Genomic DNA, 22156 nt, shown 5'->3' on the forward strand with positions numbered 1-22156 from the left:
GGACTTGAACCTCCGTCTCCCAGACCTAATCTTCTCTGTCCTCTGCACTACACTGCCCTCTTCTGGCAGTGGAGGGAAATTGCCTTTTTGGTCTGCGTGTAGTTTTCAAGACTCTTGAGGCTCTGACACCTCCTCAGGGCAGACTTTCTCTGCAGAGCGACTGCAGGGGTTGGGGCTCTCGGCTGTGTCTGCAAATCTCACTCACTTTCTCTTGTACCCCTTCTTACCTCCGGAGCCTGGTTCCTCCCTGAGAAGGGTGGGAGGAAAGTAGACATCTGTGGAAGGAGGTAAGGTGGAGCTGGGGCTGGCCCTAGTTTGTGGCTAGCAGAGCCCCTGTTCTTGGCAGGAGAAACCATATTGCACGACGGAAGAACCCAAAGGTCTTCTCTGATGTACAGAGCTGTGAATTTGCAGGCCTTGAAAGAGATTTACAAAGAGCCCAAAGTTTCCATTTCTCGGGGTTGGGAGTTTCCATTAATTCATCTCATACACTGCAAGGATCAAAATCCCAAATGCCTTTGAGAGGCAGACAAGGGTCCTAAATGGATGGAGAAGCAGAAGTGAGTTAGTGATGGGAACCGTGAGGATCTAGAGGACACAGGCCCACCTAGAGGTGCTCGGACCCAAAATTCTCAGCATGCATTTTGTCGGCCAACAACAGGCGAGCTCGTTTCACAGGACTCATATTTTCAACTCCCTGCCTTACAGTCAATTTTGAAGTAATATTTACTGAGCACCTTATTGTGTGAAGGGCACTGTCCTCAGCACCTGAGATGTAGTGACTATGTTAAGGGTCACACAACCCTATGAAGTAGGTGTTATTAGCATCATCCCCATTTATAATGGGAAACTGATCCATGGAGCCCTTGAGTAGCTTTCCCTATGTCCGACAGATAGACATTGTTATGGCTAGGATCTGAACTCAGAGAGTCTGGCTCCAGAACCCAATTCCTTGACTATCAGTACTAGATAAACAGTACAAGTATGTAAAGTTGTATCCTTGGACATTATGGGATGCCAGTTATATCACTATGGCAAAAAGAATGTGATTTTTAGTAGGCAGAGAACTGTCGTTAGAGACAGACCAAGGTGAGTCTGAATCCTGGCCCTAACGATTACTGTGTGATGTCAGGGCAAATTAATAAAACTCTCTTAGCTGCTGTGGATGACCAGCAAATCAGAGACTGCCGTTCTCACTTTCTGGGATAATCTCTAGGATTAAGTGAGATAAACGTGTTTTACCTAATGCATGACATAAAACACAGATACACAATTATGAGTGACTGCTACTTATGTTAATGACTAAGCATTCAGCATTGGACTGCTCTAAGGGTCAGCGCCTGCCCTTCTGAACTAGCTGGACGTGGGAAGGTTAAGTCCTTTAGGACTTACTAAGCCTCAACTAACAAAAGATTCCTATTAACAAAACCCTTTATCATTACCTAAGTTTTCAGAGGGAGCTCATTTGGGGGAGGGTATACATATTAAAAAAAGTGTTCATGTCACATAACAATACACTCATGAGTCTTTTAAATAGTGGGTTTTCTTCGTACATTTTAATGGTACAACTGGATTTATCCCTCCTTTCTGAAACACAATACCTAAAAAACTGAAGAAATCATTCCTGTGATCCCCAACTTAGACACTAGATGGCGCTAAATTCTCACTTCAAGTGGCACCTCTGGTTCCTACAGCCATCAGCCCTACAGATTTGGGGTGTGCTGAAAGTTCAAGAGCTTGAGTTCCTGGTGTATCCGGGTATCTTCTAAAAGTTAACAGACTTCGGATAAGGTTATACAAGATGTCAGCCCAGCCTGGAGGCTATCGCCGATAACAAATCTAACAAATCACTAGCCCCACCCCAGTAAGAAAGACACAGATGGGAGCTAGGACCACAGCCTTGGTTACGACAGAAGTTATCCTTGACCTCCAGGGCTTTGCCCACCCTCTAGTTCTTTTTCCCTCAGACCTCCTGCTGCCCACAAGATGCTCCCAAAGAATCATATAAGACGATAAAGTCAAGGAAAGTTGGAGCTGGAAGAGAACTTGGAGATCATTTTATATTTATCACCCACCTCACTTTACAGACAGCACGGCAGACAGGGGCCCAGAGAGAGATGAGTTATCCAGAGAAACACAGGCCAGCAGATCAGAACTAAGACCAGCATCCTGACCCCAGGTCCTTTTCCGCCCTGCCTCCTGTCCTTAAAAGCTCAGCCGGGGGTACTTCCCTGGCAGTCCAGTGGTTAGGACTCTGCACTTCCACTGCAGGGGGCACAGGTTTGATCCCTGGTAGGGGAACTACGATCCCACATGCAGGCACGGCCAAAAAAAAACAAAAAACAAACTTCAGCTGGGGACTCCCCTAAGGAGAGCAAACCAAGACAATACCAGCGCATGAGAAACGTAGACCTATGTTCCTGAGTTTCTAAGAGTGACTCCATAGGACAGTAAGCATCTTAATACCAGGCAGCTACACCCAATTGATAACAGACATTTCAACAGAACATTATCAGGTATTTACACGCACATAGGCTGAGGTTTCCCCACAGCCCATTGCCCAACATGTATTGCTCCTGGCTGTTCATGACCAATACGCTCAGCACGGCCAAGGGGCCACTCGCTTTCCCGCGCAGAATGCAGTTCGCTGCCTGCAGCAACTCAGCTGCCTTGATTCTTTGCTTTCTTCTGGGCATTTCAGAAATTTGCTTAGGCCTGGGATGGAGCCAAAAGAACCAGTGGAAGAGAAGAGAAGGAACTTGGCCCTGTCTCCTAAACAGCTAGTCTGTGACTTTGGGGGAGCAACTTCCTCTCTCTGTGACTCAGTCCCCCCTCCCCTGATCTATAAAAGAAGGGACATTGGAACCCCTTTTCAGCCTTAGCTCTCTAAGGCCTGCCACATGGCTATTTAGCTTGGCTATCATGAAAAGTAGTTAGTTATGTTTAAATATAGCATCTCATGAAGTATAGGGAGATGATCATTTGTTTTCTGATCTACACTATTTTAAATGATAAAAGTGTGGTTGACGGGCTTCCCTGGTGGCGCAGTGGTTGAGAGTCCGCCTGCCTATGCAGGGGACACGGGTTCGTGCCCCGGTCCGGGAAGATCCCACATGCCGCGGAGCGGCTGGGCCCGTGAGCCATGGCCGCTGGGCCTGCACGTCCGGAGCCTGTGCTCCGCAACGGGAGAGGCCACAACAGTGAGAGGCCCGCGTACCACACACACACAAAAAAAGTGTGGTTTACCACCTCACACCATCAGAATGGCTATCATCAAAAAGACAAGAAACAACAAGTGGCGAGGATGTGGAGAAAAGGGAACGCTTTCCACCACTGGTGGAAATATAAAGTGGTGAGGCCACTATGGAAAACAGTATGGAGGTTCCTCAAAAAAACAAAAACAGAGCTACCAGATGATCCAGCAATTTCACTTCTGGGTATTTACCTGAAGAAAACAAAAACACTAATTTGAAAAGATATGTGTACCCCTATGTTCACTGCAGCATTATTTACAATAGCCAAGATATGGAACCAACCTAAGTAGATGAATGGATAAAGAAGATGTGTGTATATATATATATATATATATATATATATATATATATATATACACACAATGAAATATTACTCAGCCATAAAAAAGAATGAAATCTTGCCATTTGTGGCAAGACAAATGTGGATGGACCTGGAGGGCATTATGCTAAGTGAAATGAGTCAGACAGAGAAAGACAAATATGATCTCACTATATGCGGAATCTAAAAAACAAAACGAACAAACAAAACAAAACAGAAACAGAGTCATAGATACAGGGAACAAACTGGTGGTTGCCAGAGGGACAGGGGATGGAGGGAAGAGATGAAATAGGTAAAGGGGAATAAGAGGTACAAACTTCCAGTTATTAAATAAAGAAGTCATGGGGATGTAATGTACAGCATAGGGAATATAATCAATAATATTGTAACAACGTTGGACAGTGACAGATGGTTATTAGACTTGTGGTGATCATTTCCTAATGTATAATGATACCAAATCACTGTTGTACACCTGAAACTAATATAATATTTTATGTTAATTATAATTTAATTTTTTAAAGTATGAGTGTTTCCCTATGTGTTTCATGCCCCTTTTTAAAAATTTTTCATTACAAAACATTTCTGACATGCAAAAAGTATCAAGAATATGAAGAGATTGGGAGTTCCCTGGTGGCCGAGTGGTTAGCCTTCCAGGCTTTCACTGCCATGGCCCAGGTTCAATCCCTGGTCAGGGAACTGAGATCCTTTAAGCCACATGGCATGATCAAAAAAATATATATGTATGGGGAGATGGATATATATGTGATAGTAAAATGTTCATTGCAGTATCTCAGTGGTAAATGTATGTGTTCACTGCACAATTCTTCCCATTTTTTGTCTGAATTTTCATAATAAATTGCTGAGAGAAGAAAAAAGATATTAAGAATAATATAATGAATACCCAGGTAGCCCCCACGTAGCCGAAGAGATCAATCTGAATGTGGATAGTCAGTAGCCTAGCCATTTCTTGATCCTTTTACTATAATATATAGTATTACTTTGTATGCTTCCTTAATTTTATATACAAGTTTTCATACTATGTATTTTCTTCTGTAGCTTTTTTTTTTTTCACTCAGCATTTAGTTGAGCAATCCATCCACACTGATACACAGGATTCTGGTTTAATTCATTTTTATTATTGTTTTGAGGTCCATTGTATGAACAAGTGACAAAGTAGTTATTGATCAGGTTACCAGACTTTTTAGGTGTTTACAATCTTTTTAGTCTTAAGCAGTTGCCACTATGCCCGTCATTTACATGGTTCCATGTCACCTTGTGTCCACATGAAAGGCACGATGGTGTACAATTCTGTGTGGTAAAGAACATGGCCTGTGAAGCTTCAGGCACAGCTGGATCCAGGTGCTCATACTATGTCATCAGGAATCTGTCTAGTACCATCTCTTGGCTTTGCTTTCCTCTATGCTGGCTTCATTCTCAGTGGTCTCTCCACATAGCGTGGCCCCTAGCAGCTCTGGGCTTATATCCTGCCAGTGGACAGAGGTCACTCCTTTCTAGAAAGTTCCAGCAGCAATGGATAAGATTGGGATATGTGTTCATCTTGAACAAATCAGACCAGGAGAATGGGATTTCTCACTGGCCGATCCTGGGTCATGTGCTTATCCCAGTCAGTCTCATCAAAGTGCAGTAGACTGAGAATGGGGAAGGGGTGATGTTCTGAAGAAAAACAGAGGAGTTGTTGCCTAACAAGGGAGGACTGATGCTGGGCAGGCAAAAACAGAGGTCCAGGACCTCATCAGTCCCTCCTGTATGCACCCCTTTACCGCAGCACACGTCACACTACATGTGCCGTTTACATATCTGTGTCCCTTTTTCAGCTGGGAATCTCTCAAGGAAAGGAGACCTCATCCTTCGTCTCACCTCCCAGAGCGAATGCAATTCTGCCTGGTTCATAATAAACAGCCACTTGTGGAATCCACACTTTAACTAAACACAGCCTGAGGAGGGGGAAGGACTGTCAAAGCCCCTGCCCCAGTAGTTTTCACCTCCTTCCCTGTGGACCCAGCCAGAGAGGCGAGAGGAAGAACATTTCCACCACACCTCACCCTCTTTTTTCATCTCAGAGTCATTGACCAGTAAGATGGAGACCCCAAAATGTGTTATCCAGCTCAAAAATCCTTATGCACTCAAACAGATGCTGTTTATTGAGCACCTACTATGTGCCACATTTTTTTTAATAAGTGACAGAGGCAAGATTTATCAAATAAGAATGTGTCCAGCCTTCTGTAAATATACTAAGAACAATTGTACATTTTAATAGGGTAGATTTTGTAGTATGTGAATTATAACTCTTCGTTGTGGTGCGCAGGCTTCTCATTGCGGTGGCTTCTCTTGTTGTGGAGCACGGGCTCTAGGCGCACGGGCTTCAGTAATTGTGGCATGTGGGCTCAGTAGTTGTGGCTCACAGGCTCTAGAGCACAGGCTCAGTAGTTGTGGCACATGGGCTTAGTTGCTCCACGGCATGTGGGATCTTCACAGACCAGGGATCGAACCCGTGTCCCCTGCATTGGCAAGCAGATTCTTAAACACTGTGCCACCAGGAGAGTCCCAGGACTAGGTATTTTTAAGTGAAGAAAATAAATCAGTTATAGAGTAATTCAGAGCACAGGTTTTTAACTGGGATTTTCTTCTGAAACCAAAGGGGAGACACTGAAGGATTTAGTGGGGAAAGGACACAGGCTAACTTTTGAGAAAGTCTCTTTCTCAGAGCTTTTGAGAAAGATCACACCAGTTACCCATGGAGGATTCCCTGAATGGGAACCAGGCTGGGGACAGGGGAGGCCAAATAGGGGCTGTTCGTATCCTTCAAGACACGGACTGCAGTTTGTACATTTAGCTCTGTTTCTTTCCACATTTACTGCTGGTCTCCTCCCACCTGGACTGAGCATCATGAAGGCAGGAGCCGGATCTGTCTTGTTCCTTGTCATCTCCTCCTTGTCCAGCAAAGAGAGGTGCTCTCCGAGTATTGTTGAATGAATATTGAGTGCACAAACCACGTTTCTGTGTTAACAGGCAGGGGGTGCAGCCAGGGGTTGCTGCTGGAATTCAGGCACCATCTGGTGATGGAGTGAAGGCTGCAAGGAATGGGATGGAAGTGGCTGTGTCTGGGCTTCAACCTGAGTGGATGTGGAGGGACAGGAAAAGAGAGAGGTGGGGAGACATGGGTGACTCCTGAGCTTCTGGTTCAAGCAATGAGGGAGCAGTGGTTCCACTGACTCCAGGGGAAAGTGATGACTTCGGTTTCGAACCCTGTGAGATGTTAGGCAGTGGGGGCAGGGTGTCCAGATGTTACTGGAAAAAGAGATCAGTAGCTCAGAATCATGTTTTGAGGAAGACATAGGGTGATTGCAAAATATGTAACCCCTGGCAAAGCATGGGTGCCCACCCATGAGAACTAATGCTTCCTTGAGGGTGGAACACAGTCCTGGAGACCTCACTACACCAGGGTTTTAGCCTATTAGTTGTTGGACTGTAAGGAGGTTAGTGGTCCCGAGGGAGGGCACTCAGGGGGCTCAGGGCTGCAGCTCTTTACCAAGCAGCACAGAAGTATTTCAATCTTTTACCCTCTGGTGTGGCTGCACATGAATGAGCACTGGAGCTCTTACTATGTGCCAGATGCTGTGTCAAGCTAAACCCTCTCCACCCACGGCCTCATTCAACCCTACAATCACCCTGTGAGGTGTTCATCATCACCACCACCATCATCATCACTATTCTAAGCGACATGGCATGTGGTGGAGCGGTCTCCTTACCAGCGTGCTGCCAGTCTGGCTTGGGGAATTTCACCACAGCCTATTATCCTGGTGCTGGACCATCTGCAGTTTAATCAATACCTTCAATTACTTGTGCCTATCGCCTGTTCAAAGGGCGGGGCAAACTCATGTTTCCTGAGGGTTCCCATTACTCATGGACACATTCCAAGAGACTTCCCATAGGCCTTTGCAAACCTAACCACCCCAGCCCAAGCCTGGCAGAACTGGCCACTCCCTATTCTGTACCCCATTACACCTGGCTATAGCACCTATAATTCCTTATGATATCTACTAGCTTACATGACTGTCACTCCCACTTGCCTACAGGTCCTTTAAGGATAAGGATCCTGTCGAGTGCATCTTGAATTCACTGATACCTAGCAAAATGTCTGGCTATGGGCTCAATAAATGTCCACTGAATGAATGAGTGAGCAGACACGAGCAAGACTGAATTGTGATTGTTATTTGGGGTGAGATCTATCTCATAATGCATTCCTTTTATTTTCACCACTTGAATTTATATCTGACTACTTCTCTGACCCTTACAGATGTTTTCAACTATTAATATTAAATGAGAATATATTAAACTACTCCACAGTCTGAGGTTAGACTGCAGAAATGATGGTAAAAGAGCAAGAATATGCCTGATGCAACCAACCAAGCTGAGAAGGAACAAGAATTTAATTGGCTCCACACATGGGAGTTTATGTTGTTCAGCACCTTCCCCCAAAGAGGGCAAAACAAGCTGTTAAAACATAAGCTCTTTGACCTCAAAATAAAAATACAGATGATTTCTAACACCTATAAAGGGCCCATCCTGATTGCAAACTGCTTTGGGAGAAAGAGCTGTGAAGCCTTAAGGATCTGCCTCCCTCCAGGACGCAGATGACTGGCAGAGAAGTTCAAAGATGAAGGACCCTCCAGCCAGAAAGGAGGCTTAAAGCTCCATATGCACTCAGGTCTTGGCCTCCCTCTACTCCCTGAGTGGGAGAGAAAAGAGCTCCTGTAGCCTCTGGCTCTGAAACAATGGACGGCAGGTACTGCACAGGTCAATGTGACCCGGTACTTGTGCTGCTGGAAGCTGGAGGATGCTGTCACAGCTAAGAGCAGGGACTGGGCTCAAACCTCAGTCCTGCCACTTCCTAGCTAGTGATCATACATGATGCTTCTCAGCCTGCTGCCCCTCTGTAAAATGGGGAATGATACTGCCTACCTCCAGGGAAATATTAGGATTAATAAACAGAGGCCTATGAATTGCTAAGCACCATGCCTGGCATACAGGTACTCAATTCAGTAAACAGTATCCCTTATTAAGTGGCAGGTGGATGGCAACCTGGGAAGTAAACATGCCCAGGTTTACACGGGGACCAAAGGTCACCAAGATAGTCCAAGACAGTGGTCCTTAAACCTGGCTGTGCATTAGAATCAGCAAGGGAGCCTTTAAAATGCTAGTGCCAGCCCTCTGTACACCCACTGAATCTGAATCCATGGGGATGGGCCCCAGGCATTTCTAAAAGCTCCTATAAGATTCTAACAGGTAGTCAGGGTTGAGACCCTCTGCTATAGCTAAGAGTTGGAGTCAAGCAATGACCTATAAACAAACCTGCTAATAATCAATCAAAACTATGCCCCCAGGCCTAAGAGGGAGTCCATCTTGGTTTTAGAATTGGAAAAAAATAGTCTTAAAATTGAAAACTTACCCATCTTTCTAATCCTGAATACTGCATGTTAATAACATACATCGTTCAAAGTTACTAAATTCTCAGAAAGCAACCACTCTGGAAAAGTCATAACAAAGCTCAAGTGTTTATTAAGAATTAAAAATACTGTAAATAAGCCATACAGTTCATTTCACAGTAAACTAAACAAACCTTTTTTTTCCTTTTTCTTTTCCTTTTTTTTTTTCTTTTTTCTTTTTTAAAGGGCAAGACAGCCATTAAAGGACAGTACAGCTCAAAGGAGAAGGGAAACAGCAAACAGCTACAGAAAATGCACGTGTTCCTCACTGATGGATGGGGTCTGCTGACAGCAAACCTCTTCAGGGACATCGTGGTAAAATAAAGATGTGGCCTCCATTCCCCAGGGAGGCAGCCCATGCCTTTATGAGCAGCTCTCATAATACATTTCTTTAAAGAATCCAAGGATTCCCTTTTCAGGGATTCTAAACCCTTATTCTAAACACATTATTTGGGGACCCTACCAAGAGGCGACATAGGTCGGCCACAGGGGACTCTGGGGGGGTTGTGCCTTCACATTCTGAACCGTCTGGATTCTTTTGCATAGTTATCATTGAGATGGAGAAATGGTTCAGGAACGGAAAAGACACGTACCCCACAGACCACCAAGCTGCTGATTCTTTTCAACTAAAGATGGAGGGGCTTGTCCCCCTCCCAATTCAGAGCTGCCATTTATGAACTGTAACCAGTTTAAAGTGGAAGAAGTGAGTGACATCTCATGAAAACCTTGGCCAAAAGTACTAAAAAAAGTGAAATGAATTTTCCTTAAAGACAATTAGAAAAAAAAAATACCTCCTCCCCCCACTTTTTTTGTTACTTGAAATCCTCCAGCCAGGCAGGGTTTTTGAGGTTAATCTGCTTCCGTTTATCCTCGGTTGCAGCCACTACGGTTCTTCCCTGACACTAGGGAGAAACATCCCTTCTAGAAGGCACCTCTGATGCACAGGGGCTGGGCCTTCGGGAAACCCACCCAAAGCAGAAGCAGAAGGCCTGCGCAACCGATAGCGCGTGGTAACCATCGTAAATAAATTAAACGGGCACAAAAACACAGAAAGCCCCAGTGATCCCGGTGGTGTGGCCGGCTCTTCGGGAGGGACCAGGCCCTGGGGGGAGGGGCGCGGGAGCGAACAACACATTTTTTGGTCGTGAGAAACTGGACTCGCCATCCGCGCCCTGCACACGCAATCCATTTAGACTTTCTCGTGAATCTTTTCCACTTTCACAAACAACCTATCCAGGTCATTCCTCAGGTCCTCTAGCAAACTTTTGGCTGACTCCAAGTTGTTCTCGTTGGTCTCAATCTTCACTGAGTACGCGACCAAACTGTCCACGGCAGTCCTGAGCATTTTCAAGTCCGACTCCACCTGGCCCACGGAGGCTCTGAGGTTGTCCAGAGAGGAGAGTCCGTCCAGCAGGTCCTGGGGGGGCGCGGCGGCGGCGTCGCGGCTGAGCAGTGCGCGGACCTGCTCCTGCACCTTCTGCAGCGCCTCCACGGCGCCGGGAAGCTCGGCCATGCGACGCTTCAGTTCGTCCACGTCTCCGACCAGGGAGAGCTGGGCCTCACCGAGGCCGCGCACCCTGCCCGCCAGGCCGCCGGCTTCGGCGTCAACGTCTGCGTCGGGGGCGGGGCCCAGGCTGGCCACGCGCTCCTGCAGGTCCGCCAGGTGCCGCGCCTGCTCCTCGCTCTGCGAGCGCAGCGCCTCCAGCGTCTCGCGGTGGTGCTCCCAGGCCGCCCGCGCCGCCTGCACCCCGTCTTCCACGCTCTGCAGCCGCGAGTCCAAGCCCTGGCTCTCCTTCTGAAGCGTTTCGAAGGCCTCGGAGGGTCTAAAGACCCCGTCTTCTTCTGGCCTGAGGGCTGCGGCCTTCAGCTGGCCGAGCTCCTCCTCGAGTCTCCGGATCTCCTCGGGGAAGCGGGCGGCCGACTCCTCCGCCCGGAGGACCTTCTCCATGAGCGCCTGCAGGGTGTGGTGCTCCGAATCGGCCGCCTCCTTGAACCTCTGCTGCTCCTGTTTGAGGCTCACCAGCTCTTTGACCTCCGTGTAGACATCAGTCTCCATGGTCTGGACTGTGCTTCTCAGGGTCTCAATGTCCTTCTCTTTGGACTTAACCGAGGTTTGTATTTCCTTCACCGCTTCCCTCAAGGCTTTCAAATCCTGCTTGTATCCCTCCGAGTCTTCCAGAGAGGTGACCTTGGCCTTCACGTCGTTTATTTCCTTCTGGCTCCTCTTCTGGACCTCGGTGAAGATGGCGATGTTGTCGTTGATGGACTTGGTGAGCTCGGTCAGCCTTTCCTCCACCGTGTTCTCCAGGGACGTGAAGTCCCGCTCCCGGGCGTCCTTGACCACGTGGATCCCATCCGAGAGGTCTTTGAGGATCTCATTCTGGAGTTTTTGCAGAACTTCACTGATGCGGTTGATCTCGCTCTCCCCTTGCTTCACGGCTTTCTCTGTGAGATCTTGTTTATGTTGGGAGCTTCTCACGAAGGACTCAAAAGTCCCGAACGTGGCTTGCAGAGACTGCACCTGTAACCAAAATCCAGATGTTACCACGGAGAAGAGCTGATGGGTTTTATGCAATTCAGCTGTATTTCTTTTCGTTTGCCCAGCTTACAGGTCCCTCCTCCTCCAGAATAGTACCATAATTTTTCCTTTAGGGAACCATCTTTGCACATAGCCCATGTGGTTTGGGGGACCAACCCCAAGGCCAGCTCCAAGTGCTCCAGGCCTGACCAATCAATGCTTTCTGTCCACCCACTTCCCCACCCGCTCCTGGAACCATAGTGATTAGCCCGTGGATGGGCATGTGGCCTAAACCAGACCAACAAATCGATTCCAAAACTTCTCTTAAAACTATTGGGAAGGGAAACCTCTTTCTACTGGGATTGCTACCTATAGGATGAGGGAAGCCTGGAACAGCTCAGACCAGCACATGACCAACGCCTGCCTACAAATCCAGCCAGCACAGAGGGAAGCAGAACTAAGAGATGGCAAGGTCAAGTTCTGAAGACACAATTTAAATCTCTGGATACAGCTATACTGAAGGAACCTACTCTGGAACTTTTTTGTTTGAGCCAATAAATTCTTTCCCTTCCTCCATCTCTGTTTATGCCAGTTTAAGCTGAATTTTTAGCTCTTGCAACTGAAAGAGTCTCAAGTTTTTGTAGAAACAAAGCTGAGGCACGTGGGAGACACTGGGCAGGGAGGCAAGAGACAAGGTTCAGGTCTCTGCTCACCGCCTATAGCTGTGTGGCCCCGAACAAATCACTGTCCTCACCTGAAAATGTGACCAGTGGACCGGTGACCCTCAGCATTTTCTGGCTTTGTGAACACACTATGATCCTATTTGCCACTACACCTTCATTCTAAATAAATTCTACCCTAAACAGGGTCTGACCTGGAAACCACCCCCGGGAGCAGGTTTAATGCACTGAGAAGCTGAGTATGATGACTAACGGTCTGGGCTTCATCCTGGTGGCACGTGGTACCACCTAAAATGCTTTCTTGCCAAAAAAAAAGAGAGAGAAGAAAAAAGAATCCAAATCTGTCAAGTTTCTAGCTCTAACCACCAATTCACAGAAAACATACAAGAGTGAAACATGCCATGAGGATACAGTCAAATCCACAATGTAGAAAATTCTGCAGGACAAATAATCAGGATCTTCAACAAATAAATGGCATATTTAAAGGAGGAAATATAAGAAACTATTACAGATTAAAAGAAACTTAAGAGATTTCTCAATTAAATGTAATGTGTGGACTTATATGGATCCTGCTTCAAACAAACCAACTGTAAAAGAGACATATTTTTGAGAAAGTCAGGGAATCTGATTTTGGACTGGGTATCAGGTGATAATCAAGAATTACTGTTAACTTTGTTAGGTGTAATATACTGTGTTTTGCCAAAAGAAACAAGCAAAGGAGAGGGAAAGGAAAGAACAGAAAGGAACTCTTTATTTGTTAGAAATAAATCCCAGAATACTTTGGGTCAACTAATGTGTCAGTCAAAATTAAAATTAGATCACTATCCACGGGGTCTGCCAGGGCAACAAGGGCCCTTCAGAGGGTCTAGAATTGAACTGACAATATTTTCTGAAGCCCTGAACCCACTTGTGCCCACTGAATCTTCCAGGGAAGGACAGGCCAGCTTCTCTGCCCATGCTCACACCGTTCAGCAGACCTGGGCCATTTCCCAATACTGAGAGCATCAGAGCATCTGAGAACAAGACAACCAGGTGTGCACCCAACACGGTGGTGGAATAGAGTGCTTCAGACCCATACTGCTCCACCTCCAGCCCAAAAAGAGCACAACAAAATGGGAGGAGGAAGGGCTGGTGAGGGGATGAAATTAAAATAGCAAAAAATTGATAATTATTGAAAATAGTGTTCCTTATATTGATCTCTTCTTTTGTTTATGCTTGAACATTTCCATGATGGACAGCTAAAAAAATAAAATAGCATGGGTTCTGGAACCAGACTGCCCATGTTCAAATCCTAGCTTGGACACTTCCTATCTCTGTGATCTTGGGCAAGTTATTTAGCGTATCTGTGCCTTGGTTTCCTAACCCACAGGATGGAAACAAAGATAGTACTGTACCTAAGTCATAGGCTTGTCTTGTGAGGATTAAGTGAGCTTAATCCACTTTACGTATTAATATGTAAAGTGCTTAAATTGTGCCTAACACATAATGTTCAATAAACAGTAACTGTTACCTTCGTTATCATTTAATCTTTCTTCTGGAGTAGCTCAGAAGTCTGGAGATTCCTAGCCCACCCTTGGCCCAATGCCAAAGGGCAAATGCTACAGGTATGTGAACAGGACCCCCGGCTCTAGTTCCAGCACCAGCTCTGTGAGCACAAGTAAGTCACACTCATATTCCAAGTCCCGAGCTCCTCATCTATTAACAAATAGGTTTCTAAAGTCCTTTCTGGCTTCCACCGGTCTGTGATTTTAAGATAGATTAGAATAAGATTCTCAAGGACTCCAGAATACTAGACGATTTCCCTGCTTAACCAAATATAACCTAGAGCTCAACTCTGAAATTAGGTTATTCAATCACAGAACCTGCCTGTTCTGAGCACAGCATTCAGAACAAAGGTTTGAACAGGTAGGCACACTACCTGCAACATGGCAGGCGTTCATCACTGTTTTCTGAATGAATCAAAGAATGAACTCATTTACAGAGAAAGGGCTGACGAAGACGGAGCTGGTCCATTTCCCCCGACCCCTGACTGTCACTCCTAACCTGGGCTGGCTCTTTACAAATGGCTAGGAAGGGGACTAGATCTGAAATTATGGATGAAACCAAACAAATCAACCCGAGACACTGAAAAGAGCACAAAAAGTGTCTCCCTATGATGGTGTGAGCTGTTCACCTTCACATGCAAAGACCTCATTATAATCAATATGCAGGGGACTTCCCTGGTGGCCAGTGTATAAGACTCCACGCTCCCAATGCAGGGGGCCCAGGTTCGATCCCTGGCCAAGGAACTAGATCCCACATGCAGGCCACAACTAAGGAGCTGGCGAGCCACAACTAAGGAGCCGGCAAGCCACAACTAAGGCGCCCACGAGCCACAACACCCAGTGCAACCAAATAAATATTAAAAAAAAATAATTATCAATATGCAGTGGATACATGTTTCCCCAACATATGGGGGATACCCACTAAGTAGTGGACAAGATGCCAGAGCTAAGACAGGTTCCCTGTCATCAAGGAGCTCACAGCAGGGGGTAGGATAAGAGAACAGCGGTGGCTCACATTCAACAGGACACTTGATGTACACCAATGATTATGCAGAGCACTTCAGAGACATCATCCCAATCCACCCTGATAATAATCTCATGAGTTGGTAGCTCCTATTAATCCCCATTTTACAAAGCAGAAGCCTGGGAAGTGGTAGAGCTGAGCATCAAAATCCAAGAATGTCTGACTTTAGAACCTGCGCTCTTAGCCTCCAGTGATACGCTCAGGCAGAAGCATGTCCAAAGTGCACTGAGTGCCTGGAGGAGATGCTGCCTCAGCCTCAAGCCTTGACTCCTAGCCCAGAGTCAAGATGAGAAAACAAAGAAATACGACCAGAGAACTCACTCGTCCACAAATAGCTTTTAGTCTCATTAAACTGTCCCCACCAGGCCTAAGCCTACTCCTATCTCTACGCCACCCTGGATCTGCCAGAGCAACCCAGGCCCTTCAGAGGGCCTAGAGCTGAACTACCAACATTTTCTGAAGCCCTGCACCCACGTGTGCCTGCTGAATCTTCAGGATAAGAACAGACCAGCCTCTTGGCCCATTCAGCAGACCTGGGCCGTGTCCCAATACCGAGCGCATCTGAGAACAAGAGAGACCAGGTGGGCACCCAAAAGGGCAGTGGAGTAGCACGTTTCAGAGTCACACTGCTCTGACTCCAGCCCCATTTCCACCGCTGAGGGTCTGCACGTCCCTGAATGAGTAACACAACCACTCCAGGCTCAACTGGCCCATCTACGAAATGGTGCTAACGCCTCAGAGGGTGGCTGGGAATGCCTGGCCCACAGTGAAGACTAATTATGAACAAAATAATACAGTAAGAATATGTCCCTGCGAAGAAGCAAACCCCAGCCCCCAACAAACCTCACAGAGAGGGCTGTGAGAGGCTCAAACTGAGGTTGTCAGAGGGCCCATCCATCACTACTCACTCCTCAATGCAGAATAACATTTCCTGGCCACCCTGGAGGTGCAGAGGGAAGTGGCCACACACTGTGGAAGATCCTGTGTGCCAAATGCCCCCGTCTGGGTATGTTCTGAGTTCCAAGTCAATGAAGTAAGCATTAATTGAACACCTACTAGGTAGCAGGCAAGGCATGGGAAAGATAGCATAATGAACAAGCGACTAGCTAAGAGTATTCTAGGAGTTCACTGCGGTTTGAGTCCTAGCCCTGCCACTTGCTAGGTGTGTAACCACACAGAGTTCCTTAGCCTCCTTGTAGCTCACTTTCCTCATCTGTGAAAGGGGGATCATAACAGTCCGTACCTGTTGGGCTTGTGACAGTCAAAAGAGATGAGTGCACAGTAAATATGAGGCATTAATTATTAGCTTGATTACGCCACTAAATTAAAAGAAAGGTCATGATTTCAATGGTTTACAGCCAGGTGGACTCTTAAAAATCTGGACAGAGCCCTCCCCTTAATGTGGACATGGGAAAACTGAGTCCCCAAAAGGAAAGGAATCTGTACAAAGCTGTGATGGAGGAGGGGTGGGAACCTGAAAGGAGAATAAGGGAGGGGCAGGGAGGAAGCAGAGAGAATAAAGTTCAATTTCTTCCACCTCAGTTCAAGACCTCCACCATCTTGGCCTCGACCTCCCCCTCCCCCTCACAGCTTCCTACATGTTCCTCTGCTACAGGCAGGGTAGCCACATGCTGTCCCCCAAACAAACCTGTCTGTTCTTCACTCCTTCTCTCAACAGTTATCCATTACCATCTAGATCTAGACTGGCACTACCCTGGCCACCAGGATACGGGCCTGGGCAAACTCCACCCTCTCTCTCTTCTGAACTCGCACAGCAGTTACTCTCAACTGAAACCTACCTGTGCGCTGCTTCACAAATAGGATTTGTCTTCTGCACCTTCGCACCCTCCACAGGGCCTACGAGGAGCCATATGACCATCAGACTTCACCAAATATTATGACTGTTTGGTAAGTGGGTGGATCGAAGAGAGGAAACTGAGAGGCTAGTGATTATACTCCAGCAGTATGTCTACTTTTTAAGAATGATTTGACATTCAGGATAGGCAAAGCAGCACTGCCTACTTAATTCCCTTCGAAAAAGTCACCTCCCTTGGCCTGCAGCATGGAGATGACTCACTCCAGTCGCTCTGCCAGTCTTAAGAGGAAATTCCTAGTCCTGCATATTCCACACAAGTCGATAGAAACTTGGCAGGGCAGGCAGCATGCTGGGAAAAGAAGGCAGCAGTTCCGGGCTCAGAAGTGGTGGCGGGATTTTTTGTTTCGATCATGCAACCAACTTTCATTGAGCAATGACATTAGGGGAGGACGCAGGAATGAGGCTGAGGGAGCTGCACTTGGAAAAAAACAGAAAGGGTGGAACCTAAGCAACTTCGTGTGGAAAGGGAAGTCCATCCATACCTGAAATAGGCCCCTGTGGACCCTGCACTCCACAGTGGCCTAGACACTGTCATGAAGTCTGCCATTCAAGAGCTGGGGTCTTTATCAATTCACTTAATCTCTAAACCTCAATTTTCTGGTCTGGAAAATGGAGTCAAAACTGCCAGTCCTCCCTCCCAGGGCTGCTATGAGAATTAGATAATAAGTGAGTAAGCCCTCTAAACACCATATAAATGTGGTATTATTCACCAGTATGACCTAGTATTTTGGGCCTTTCCTTTCCTCTAAAGCTAAAATATGCTACTTCCAAGGCCCACATAGGTACACTGGTCCAATAAAGGGCAAGGAGCCTAAAGAGATGAGCTATTTCATTAGAACTACACAAATGAGTAAGACTACTAGCTTTTCTTTCCCCAGGCTCCAGGTCTATTAAAATCTGGCTCAGATGTCTCCCACTGGGAGAGCAGAGGTGCGGCCTTGCCCGAGGCTTCCAGGGATGCGCTGGCTTCCCTTCCAACCTCCTCTTCAGACAACTCTGCCCATTCAGCGATTCCTAATTCAAAAAGAATGGGCTTCCCAGAGCCTGCCGGCTTCCTTACAGGTCACCGCTAATGTCCTGTGACAGGCCCTTGGCCCACCCTCCCGGGCCGGCCAGACCATCCTCGAAGAGGTCCATCCCTTGGGGCCGATTCCTCCGCGGCCATTAACAAAGAGGGTCTGGGGACTGCTTCGGAACTAGGGGGCAGGGGCGGGGGTACCCCGGGCCCCTGGCGAGCCTAGGCCGGCGAGGGGCCCGGCCGGGAGGGCACGACGGGGCCCGGCCGTGGGTGCGTGGGCAAGACGCCGGGCGCACGGCGTTTGGGGGGCCGGGGTACCCACCTTCTGCTCGACGCCCTGCAAGCCCTGACCCAGCTCCTCCCTCTGCCGGGAGAAGTCCTGGTGGCTTCGCTGGACCTGCTGGACCTCCTCCAGGACGTTGTGGACACACCAGCCCGAGAAGGCGGCCGCCGCCACCAGGGCGAGGTAGAAGAGAAAGTTGAGCACCCGGCCGAGCCTGCGCGAGCAGGACGCGGAGGACGAGGCGGCGGCGGCGGCGGCGGCAGCGGCGGAGGACTTGCCGCCGCGGTGGCCGCCCTTGCCGTGCGCTTGGTTCTGCGGATGCTGCGGCGGGTGCTGCTGCGGGTGCGGCGCGGGCGGCGGCGGCGGCGGGTGCTGCTGAGGCGCCGGCGGCGGCTTCTTCGCCACGTCATCCGCGCCGCCCGACGGGTGGGCGCCCTTCTCCGAGGGACTCGCGGCGCCGTGGCCGCCCTTGGAGCCCCTTTGTTTGGCCGAGGGCATGGCGGGCGCGGCGGCGAGTGAAGCCGCGGGCTGCGAGGCGAGCGAGCGGGGCGCGCGGCCCAGGAAACTTCCTCGGGTTCCCCCGGGGCTGGGCGAGCGGCACGCGGGCGCTGCTGGCGTCGGAGCGGCAGGGAGAGAGAGAGCGAGCGGGCGGGCGAGGAAGGAGGCCGGGCGAGCGAGGAAGGAGGAGGGGGCCTGCCTCCGCCGCCGCGGCGCCGACCCCGCCTCCCGGGAAGGGAGGCCGGCAGAGCAGAGCCGGGAGCGCCTGCCACGCACGCTGGGGCCGGCGGGCGGCCCCTCCCCCTGCCGCCACGACCCCAAAGAGGGAGGGCCGAGCGCGGGGCGGCTCCGCAGGGTCTAGGGGGCTGGACCAAGTCGGGGGGAGGGGACGGTCGAGGGAAAGGGGGCGGCCCAGCGGGGTCTACGGGCGCCGGGGTGGGATGGGGGGTGGCCGAAGGGAGAGGGACTGCCCAGCAGGGTCCGGGGGTTGGGGGTTGGGGGTTCGGCGGAGGGGAGAGGGTGGCCGAGCGGGGTCTACTGGGGCCCGGGGGGGCGGGGGGGGGCGAGGATGGTGTCCCAGCAGGGTCACCGGAGGTCGGGGCAGGCGGCTGAGGTGGGAGGGGGCAGGAGGCAGCCGAGGTGGGGAGCGACCGGGCTGGGTCAACGGAGGCGGGAGCCGGCGCCGAGTGGCCGAAGGGAGTGGGTGGAGGGCTGGGTCGACTGGGACCGGGACTGGCGACTGAGCTGAGGCAACGGGGGCCCCGGGGATAGGCGGCCGAGTTGGGGGTGGCCAGGCGGGTCGGAGAACGGAGAGCCGGGGAAGACCCGGTGGAGTGGGCCACGTGGGAGCCCCGCTCCTTTATGGACCTGTGCGGAAAGAGGAAATGAAGGGGGGCGCCCCAGGAGCCCTGCCCCTGGGAGTGGGAGCAAAGGGGCGGGAACACCCCCCCATTCCTTTCTGCTGGGAGTTGGGGAAATCCCCACCCCCCTCCCCCCATCCCACCCTCCAAACCTCCGCTGGTTGGACCTTGTCCCTTTCCTGGGGTTTGAAGGCGGAGGCAGAAAGGGCTTTCTGAAAACTAGTTGGCTCCAGGGGCATGTTTAAGGGAAGTTACCAAAGATTCTCGGACTGCGTGAAGACTGTTGAAGAGAAGACTTGAGCGGCCCACTTAGCCCAGCCAGTCCGCCGTCGACGCTGTTGACTTTTTTCTGAAGGCCTTTCAACTCAATTTTCTCTCAGGGGGCCCACGCTCTGGCGTCAGCCCCTACCACGGACAGGCTCTGGGCTGCACGCTGGGAAACCAGCAGCCTCTGCAATGAGAGGGAAGCAGATCAGGGTCACCCCTACTTTGGTAGAAGGAAATATAATAATGCCAGGCTCTGTGCTTAGCAACTTACATATATATTCTCCAGACCTCACTGATAGCTTCTAAGGTAGGAATTATTTTACCCACTTTATAGGAAGGAAACTGAGGCTGAGCCCCGCCCCAACTGATTGGCTCAAGGTCTCACACACCGTGATTTGAACCTTGGTCTGCTCCTTTCAGAGCCTGTGCCCTTTAATGGGCCCCAGAGAAATTAAGCAATTTGCCCACTCTCAATAAGGCTAGTTAGTGCTGTGGCAGGGACAGAGCTCCACTCCACAAGCTACTTTACCCCTGAATCTGGTGTCTGTGTGTGCTTGTGCGTTAGGAACCCTGTTTCTTCTGCCTGGAAACTTCTCCCAATTCCTTCTTTTTAAAAACATATTCCCGGGGTTCCCTGGTGGCACAGTGGTTAAGAATCCACCTGTCAATGCAGGGGACACGGGTTCGAGCCCTGGTCCGGGAAGATCCCACATGCCAAGGAGCTACTAAGCCCATGCGCCACAACTACTGAGCCTGCGCTCTAGAGCCCGCGAGCCACAACTACTGAGCCTGCGCTCTAGGGCCCGTGCTCCGCAACAAGAGAAGCCACCACAATGAGAAACCCACTCGCCGCAACTAGAGAAAGCCCACTCGCAGTAACGAAGACCCACTGCAGTCAAAGTATAAATAAATAATTTTTTTTAAAAAAAGACGCTTTTAAAAATCACTCATGAATGAATGAACACATGTGCCTGCCCTCAAGGGGCCTGCATTACATTTGGAGAAATGTGCGAAAACATTTCGAAGACTAAATCGTGTAGTTGAGAATATAAATGTAAAGGGAACTTGGAAAGCAAACCACTGGGCAGCATGTGGGGAAGTCTTCTGAGGCGGAAAGTTCTTGCGCAAAGCCTTGAAGAATGGATTTGCATAGGAGGAGCAGGGGAGGTGTTTCTGTGGCGGAAATGCGGTGAGCCCAGGACACCTGTCTGACACAAAGGGTGTGAGCTGCGATTAGGAAAGAGAGAGTTGAGCTGGGTGGAGTGGGTCCAGATTGCAGAGGTTCACAGAAGCCAGCCAGCCAGGCGGAAGAGTCGCTATTCGTGTGGGAGGCCAGAGTAGATTATAGCAGGTTCTGGACTAGAAATATAATCATTTGCCCCAGACAGAGAGGAATGTTCCCACTCCTGCTAAATACCAGGAGCTCTTGTAGAAAACGCCTAGCTCTGGGCCTACAGCTCTGACCTAGGAGGGGGGAAAGGAGATGGCAGAGGAAATCAGAAAACTAATTCATCCATGAAGCTGCTAGAAGAACCTTGTTTAAAAACTTCAGCTAGGGCTTCCCTGGTGGTGCAGTGGTTGAGAATCCACCTGCCAGTGCGGGGGACATGGGTTCGAGCCCTGGTCCCGGAAGATCCCACATGCCGCAGAGCAAGTAAGCCCGTGCACCACAAGTACTGAGCCTGCACTCTAGAGCCTGTGAGCCACAACTACTGAAGCCTGCGAGCCTGGAGCCCGTGCTCCACAGCAAGAGAAGCCACTGCAATGAGAAGCCCGCGCACCGCAACGAAGAGTAGACCCCCACCCACCGCAACTAGAGAAAGCCTGTGCACAGCAACAAAGACCCAGTGCAGCCAAAAATAAATAAATTAAAAATTAAAAAAAAAAACAATTTCAGCTGAATTCAGATTGTGTTTCAAAATCTCTAGTGCAAAAAAAGTAACCATCCTCCTTCAAGCAGTCATCCGTGTTAGGGCAGAGGTAGTGATAACTTGCGAAGCGGCTTTGGGGGCCCAGACAAGCTCTGGCCTGGGAAGCAGGTGCCCTGCTTTTTAGCCTTAGTTCTGCCACCAAACTAACTCTGTGACCTTGAGAAGTGTACTTAACCTCCTCTCTGGATTTCAAGGCCACCACTTCTGTATCTCTGAAGGCCTTTCTTACTATTAATCCATTTCTTAGAGAAAATAGTCATCTGATTATTATGAGAAATAATTAAGTTTTTAAAAGTTGATTCAGAACACAGGCCAGATATAAGAATGACAGATTTCTCAACTTTCTGCCTCTACTGAGCCCTGGAAGAATGAAGGGAGGGGGGAACGCACTGTGACTATCATTAGTGTTTCCCTCTTGCCCTTTTCCTTTGGGAGGTAGTGAAATATAATGGTTAAGACACAGGCTCTGGGATAGACTGACACGTTCAAATTCAGCTCCATGACTGGCTGGGGAATGTGACCTCTCTGAACCTCTGTGTCTTCATCTGTGAGATGGGGGTAATAAAAACCTACTTCA

The 22156-nt window shown here is 49.2% G+C and overlaps 1 protein-coding gene across 1 annotated transcript; it reads right to left on the reverse strand.

Moving 5' to 3' along the window:
• Positions 1 to 9129: 9129 nt before the first annotated feature.
• CKAP4 (cytoskeleton associated protein 4) lies at positions 9130 to 18687 on the reverse strand. Its single transcript, XM_022599967.2, has 2 exons — positions 18063 to 18687; positions 9130 to 11601 (listed from the first exon to the last, which is right to left on the reverse strand). Exons 1-2 carry the CDS (start codon positions 18519 to 18521, stop codon positions 10270 to 10272), a joined length of 1791 nt encoding a protein of 596 aa, XP_022455675.2. The 5' UTR covers positions 18522 to 18687; the 3' UTR covers positions 9130 to 10269.
• Between the last annotated feature and the right edge of the window lie 3469 nt (positions 18688 to 22156).

Source organism: Delphinapterus leucas, chromosome 11, assembly GCF_059928025.1.
Source record: "Delphinapterus leucas isolate spDelLeu-1000000601 "Yukka" chromosome 11, BTC_Dleu_Yukka2, whole genome shotgun sequence".
Lineage (NCBI taxonomy): Eukaryota > Metazoa > Chordata > Mammalia > Artiodactyla > Monodontidae > Delphinapterus > Delphinapterus leucas.